The following is a 6,827-nucleotide window of genomic DNA, read 5'->3' as shown; positions in this document are numbered from 1 at the left end:
AAGGGGCGATGTGGCTCAATAGTAACCGAAACTCCATAAAAAAGAAATTTGGTAATAGCAGACACATGAAAAGAATTAAATTTTTATGCTAATTCAAAATTATTAATTTATTAGTTTATTAAGTTAAATGTGACCCATTAAAAGCTATAATAAGAGCCTGAGAGAATTTTCCAAATTTCTGAAGAAGGAGGGAAATAACCTCCAAAACGTCAAGCGATTTTCATAGAACCCTTTAGATTTCACCACAAATTCCTGAATTGACTTGAAACTGATAAATTAACTTCCTGATAAGAAAATGTCTCTGGGGATCATTATTTAACGTCATTGCTTCAGTTCAATTTTGATCCTCGGGTAAGATTCAATATGGATCTTAAATGTCTTCTTCTTCTGTTCATAGCCAATACTTTTTATGCGGAATGTGCTAGAATACTTGCAGCAACTCTTGTAGCAACAAAAAGTCACAAGTTCTTCCTTGATATTATTTCAGCAGAACTTGCCAAAAGGGGCCATCTCATCACTATCTTGTCTCCATATATATCAAAACATCTACCAAATGTAACTGACATTGTGTTTGAAGAACTTTCTTCCTCTTTTGAAGACGGACCATGGTTCACAGATATAGTACAGGCAAGATCTGCAACTCATTTCTCGCTTACGCCCTTAAGTGATATAGTTGATGCACAAATGGAAAGAATAATCAGAACGGTATTGGAAAGTCAAGAATTTCGAATGATTCTTAATACTAAATTTGACTTGTTGATGGTAGATACGTCGTTAAACGATTTTCTCCTTCCTATTGCATTCAATCAAAATCTACCTGTTGTGTATATCGCACCAACTGCACTCCCATCTTGGATACGTCGAGAAATTGGTTCACCAGTATATCATGCAAACAACCTCATAGTAGCCCCACCATCAGATGACATTTTTTCAAGAATAATATCCTACATATCAACTAACATACATGAAATTGATTATCATTACTTTCTGGGGTCCAGGATCAATAAACACATGATCAATTTTTACCCCCAAGGGTATAAAGTGTTCCCGATTCAAGAAATGCTTTCTAAAATTGATTTGACAATAGTGAATAACCATCATAGCTTTGGGTATCCAGAAACAGTTTCACCTAACATCATAAACGCAGGTGGGATACATTGCAAGTTGCCTCAGTCTCTTGTCAAGGTAAAGATTATTTTAGTAAGATGTATACATTTGATAAATCGTTGTTATGTTATCGCCAATGTTATTGTAAAGTCTCTTTAACCACTAAAATTGTTTTTCATTTAGAATAATGAATTTGATTTAATGAGTTTCACTACAAACCCAAAAATTGGAATTGGTTTCCCTTAAGGTTCAAGAACAAATGAGGTTTAAATTAAAAAAAAAAGAAAAAAAGACGAAAATAAATAAAAAAGAAAACATCAGAACACACAACATAATATTGTGCACATCGATCTCTTTCTTTACAGTTTTGGGTGTGCCCTAACGTTTCTAATAAACCAATCTAGTTCAGAAAGGCAATGTTGGATGACAAATAGTGTTATTTTTTTTTGAGACAGGGCTTAAACATATTATCATCTATAATACTTGCTTCTAAAATCCAGTAATTTTCTGCCTTAGAATCTTATTTCTTGGAATCCTGTTATTCCAGTGAGGTTATATAATTTTTATATAAATTTAAAATTATCTTTTCCTAACCAGTCACACCACTGAGAGGGGAGGGGTAAAGGAACAGAAAAAATGTTACAGGGACCATAACATTTTATTATATCTTGTCCCCCCAACAGTTATTTATCAAAGATAGAAAAAAAATATTCGTCGTTTCGACTACCAAGACCGCGGCTGAAACGAGTTAATGGTATTAATGCGATTGCTGCAGTGTTAGTACAGTTTTAATAATTAAGTAATGTAATGATAACTAATATGAAATCATACAATTGAAACATCAACGTAGAAAATCTCCAGTCTGGTAATAGCTACTAAATGTATATTTTTTCGGATAAAATCGGAATATCTTACTTCCTACATTTTACTACCTAAATATCCTACTACCTTAAGGTATTTCTACCTATATCAAACAGTTCGTGGTATTGAAGCGTGACTAAAAAGCGAAGTAACCCAAAACTCTAAAAAACAATAATTGGACATCAATAGTTGTATCAAAAGAATCGGCATATTATTCGGATTCAAAATATACAAAACCTAGTTTATTTAGTGTTACTTATCAGAAGCTTCGAGCCTTAGAATGTTTGCATTATTTTCAAAAAGTGGAAAAACACCCTCTAAAAGTCAAGGAATCTTAACAAAAATCACAACAAAATATTCAGTCTATCTGAAAATCCCATTATAGAAGTTTTAAGCTCCCATCTGAAAAACAGTGGAATTTTTCTTTTTTGCCAGAATAAAGTTGACGGATTTGTATTTTTTCCTTTTTTTCCAGAGGGGATTTCATTGAACCAATAGTCCTAGATAATAAAATAGTCATTTGTATTATAACGGGTTATAAATAAATTTAATTCAATTCAATATTAAAATTTATAGTGACCTTTTTAAGTAACCAAACAGATTAGAGGGGCAACTAGCCCACCCTGACGCCCCCTTTTCCACAAACATCGTCTGATCAAATTTTTATAATAACCATTTTGTTCAACAAAAGTGAAAGGTCCAAATATTGTGCTTTTGGAGATAACATGACCTCAACAGCCCCTGGGGTTAGGACCTTAAGTTTTGAAAATTGCCCAATACTTACGTATAGTATTTGTTATTGGAAAGTTTGCATACATTTCTCGGAGTGGGATAGCTGTGAGGAATTTTATGTTGTGGAGATTTTCTAGGGTGAAAGTTTTCCATGGAACTTTCTGTTGGGTAAACTTTTAAGGAGAAATTTTACACTGGTGGAATTTGCATGAATTCCTAAACGAAATTATTTTTATTTGTTTTACTTTTTATTTGCCAACTCAATTTTACATGTGGAAATGTTAAGGGTAATTATCTGGGATAAATTTTTGTCGGGATCGAATTGTCTAGAAGATCTTTCCGTTGAGAGGGGGGGGGGATTTTTCCGAGGAAGTTGGAGTCAGATTTGTCGGCATTATTTAAAGAATTATCAGGAATTTCATTGAAAAAAAAGTTTTTTTCAACTGAAAGAAAGGAGAAACATTAAAAGTTAAAAGGAAGAGAAATTCTTGCGCATATAAATGGGATCACCCCCTCCTCAAAACCTCCTCTTTTTACGCTAAAGTTTGAAATTTGTCCCAATTCTTTCATAACGACTCCTGAAACACCAGGGTCGTTTATTTAGAGTGATAAGGAATTTTGTTTTTAATGCTAAAAAATCTTACCGTGAAGAGCAGGGTTTTGAGGAGTCGGCAAACCTCTTCAAAGAACTAATAATTTCTGTCTGTTTTAAGTTTTAATGTTGCTCCTTACTTTCAGATGAAAAAACTTCTTTTTAATTCAATCTTTAAAAAGATACATTCTGTTCGTTCATATTTTCAAAGATTTTGTACGTAACCCCATTGGACTTAGCATTTTAGGGCTCTTGGTGTCACGATATATCAGATCTTCACCGTTATTTTGCATTTAAACTTGACTATAACCAAGATTCACATTTGAAGTTTTGTTGGAAAGTTCAACTTTGAATTCAACATTCTGTGGATTCATTTGCTTCGAATGTCACATTCTGCTAAGTATTTTATTGCGTCTGTTCCCATTACCACTAGAATCAGGGGTATTGTTTTTTTTTTGCATTTAAGAGCATTAGTTTTTGTTGAAAAGATAAAAACAAGTTGAAACTTAAACGTCGATAAAGCGAAGTACAAATGACTATTAGTTTTAGCATCTTAAAAGAAACAATTGGATTGACTTTTCTCATTTTCAGGATTGTTTCACGCTGAGTATTTTGTTGCTTAAATCGATATCCGATTTAATATCCGAACACACTCAAGAAGAAATCGATATCGAGAAAATCGATTCGATATCTAAATCGAGAAATCGATATCCGATATGTAGTATCCGAATACACTCAAGTTTGTTATGGTAGATCTGAGAAAAATAGGTTTGTCTGTCTGGAATCGCTTATAATTAGTTTCATCTTGGTGAGAAAAAATACGATGAGAGTTTATTTTAATTAAATATTTAATATATAAAGTTGAATTAGGTATTTAATATAATACGTTCTGGGCGGCCTCCTTTCCATAATTCTTTGTTATAGTTTCCAAAATTTTGTCACTAAAGTCTTATTTTTCATATTTTGGCATATTTCATTATCATTGACATAACTTCACTTCTTGAGTGGGTTCGGGATAACACATAAGTACCCTTAAACCATTGAAATGATTTAGTATTGTGACTTAGAAGATAAAAAATCTAGCGATTACAGTTCGGAGTCACATACTTGCATGGGAAATGTTACCAGTTTTCGTTACAAGCCAGGATTAATCACATAAAAAAATATCTAGTGATTTTGCATATGTCAACAATTGATAAAGATGGGCTTGAGGGGGGTGCAGTTCTCTCCCAATAATTTGGAGAAAACATTATTATATGGCCTATTCCGCTTGACTATCCAGATATGGACCCCTCCTGCCCTCCCAACATAAAATGCTGGAACTACGCCCCTGGGCTTGGAACATTTAAATGAGAGCCTGTTTTTGAGTGCACGTATTTTACTTTGGGTTGGTGGTGCACCAAAACCTTTGAAATTGGATTTAATCTTATATAACCTTAAAAGTTATGTAACTAAAATTAAAATTATGTAAAAATTGCGCAGAGAAATTATTTAGGATTAAAAGCTTTATACACTGAGAAATCGTTATCTCTTCATATAAACAAGCATAATTCCAAATCACAAATTTGCTTAGAAACAAGAATCTTTATTTCCATCAATCGTCTTTATTTTATCAGTTTTGCTTGAAATGTGGGTCAAATTAGTGACAATCACTACATTATTCATATGCATAGTAGAAATCGAACCATCAAGAATACTCGCAGCGTCCTGTGTTGCAACCAAAAGCCACAAGTATGTTTTCATGCCTCTAGTGGAGGCTCTGGCCAGAAGAGGCCATGAAGTCGTCATAATAACCCCATTCAAACCTGAGAAAAAAATAGCCAATCTAACCGAATTAGTAATTGATAATCTCGAATCTGTATTTGAAGAGAATGACTGGTTTGAAAAGGCTAAAGCAATCAAAAATAAAGGTTTTAGTTTTACCCCGCTTAGTGACATTTTAGGAGAAATTGAAGAGGAGGGCGTAAGAACTACTCTAACAAGTGTGGCCTTTAAGGAACTGTATGGCTCCGAAGGATTTGATATTTTAATAGTAGATGCATATGGTAGTGAATTCCTATTGCCACTTGCTTCAAAATGGAACGCTCCTGTCATCTCATTTATACCATCAATGTTCATACCAGCCTCTATAACGAGGAGGATGGGTGGCATCGTTGATCATCTTGCAGCCTTCGGTAATACAGAAAAAATACCCTCGTTTGTAACTCGGCTAATAGCATACTTGATTGGAAATCTGTTTGATATAGATTGGTCAATAAATTTGGGTAGCATGATTGAACTGCTTATGAAAGAACTTTACCCTAATGATATAATGACATCTTTGACTGAACTAGAAAAAATGACAGATTTGGTATTTATTAATGGACATTATAGCTTAAACTTAGCCCAATCGCTTCCGCCAAATATGAGGAACGTTGGAGGCTTACACTGTAAAGAATCAGAGGATCTACCACAGGTAGGATCATTATTTTATCAACAAAATATAAATAGAAACACTCAGATTTTTTTTAATACATTACAATCCATATTTTTTTCTGTCACTTATTGGACAAATTACAAGGAATTTAGATACTTAGTAAATACATGCAGATAGGGAAGATAGAAGGATTTTAACGTAATGATCAGTCAACCGTTCTTGATATCACAGAAGAATTTTGACAAGATATGCATAAAATGCAGAACTTTTGGATCTAATTTGCAATCTTTTTGCAATTACTCCTCCCCCCCTGAGGAAATCTTTTCCTCTCTTAAGACCTTTATTAATGAGTATCGCATAGTTCTCTTCAGATGAAAATAGGGTGAGAACCAAATAAAAGTCAACACTCTGGCCTTGACTTAGTAAAGAGTTAAGTACCTCCGATGAATTATTTTCTTTGTTGGTCAATTCGTACGGAAGGATTTGCTGTAGAAACTTAGCAGGGAGCTGAAATTATAAAAAAAAACTTACAGTTCTGGTACCCTCTTTCAAGGTCAAAAGGGATTGGTTGATAGCTAGCCACCATTTCATGACCTTTCTTTCCCTCAGTGCCTCCTCAACCCTACATGATACAGGATAGTAATTTTGAGATTTTTATTGTCTTAGGAATTGTTGAAAATTCTGCATAGTGTGCCTCCGGATCAACATGGCCCAAGCACAACGCAGTGCCCTTATGCAAGGGCCCTAAATTATGCAAATTGCTGTTTGTTTACAGAGAGGTTTTATAATGGACAAAAGGTAGTGAGATTTGATTTTGGCTGGTGAACCAGCTTGAAAATTTACGAAATTGTTCCCTCATCTAATGAGACTTCAAAATATGTTAGAAGGGAGGGGATTAGGGGAGTCTGAAAACAGGGGAAAATATTTTTGTCTTTAATTGGTTTGGAAATTATACCCTTGAGTCCATGAGCCAAGGGGGCCCTAATGTACCAGAAAATAGACATTCGATATGGGTATCTAAAATAACCAGGCCTGAAAAACATTCTTTTGCTCATTGGATTGAAACTTATATCCTTAAATTCTTAGGCCAAGATGATCCCAATTCATAAGAAAAATCTA

General features: G+C 33.9%; 1 protein-coding gene across 2 annotated transcripts in view; it reads left to right on the top strand.

The window, feature by feature from the left end:
- The first annotated feature begins 330 nt into the window (after positions 1 to 330).
- The window catches only part of LOC136032904 (UDP-glycosyltransferase UGT5-like), a 30,401-nt gene continuing 23,904 nt past the window's right edge, over positions 331 to 6,827 (top strand). Inside the window, exon 1 of one of the 2 annotated variants that reach the window (XM_065713343.1) lies at positions 331 to 1,185. In XM_065713343.1, the coding sequence (XP_065569415.1) occupies positions 364 to 1,185 (822 nt within the window). In that variant the 5' untranslated portion in view covers positions 331 to 363. Of the gene's footprint in view, positions 1,186 to 4,896; positions 5,748 to 6,827 lie in introns of those variants that run through there. The other variant, XM_065713342.1, reaches the window with a different exon arrangement.

The sequence above is a fragment of the Artemia franciscana genome, chromosome 11, assembly GCF_032884065.1.
Source record: "Artemia franciscana chromosome 11, ASM3288406v1, whole genome shotgun sequence".
Classification (NCBI taxonomy): domain Eukaryota; kingdom Metazoa; phylum Arthropoda; class Branchiopoda; order Anostraca; family Artemiidae; genus Artemia; species Artemia franciscana.
This window is presented reverse-complemented; position numbering and strand designations above follow the sequence as displayed.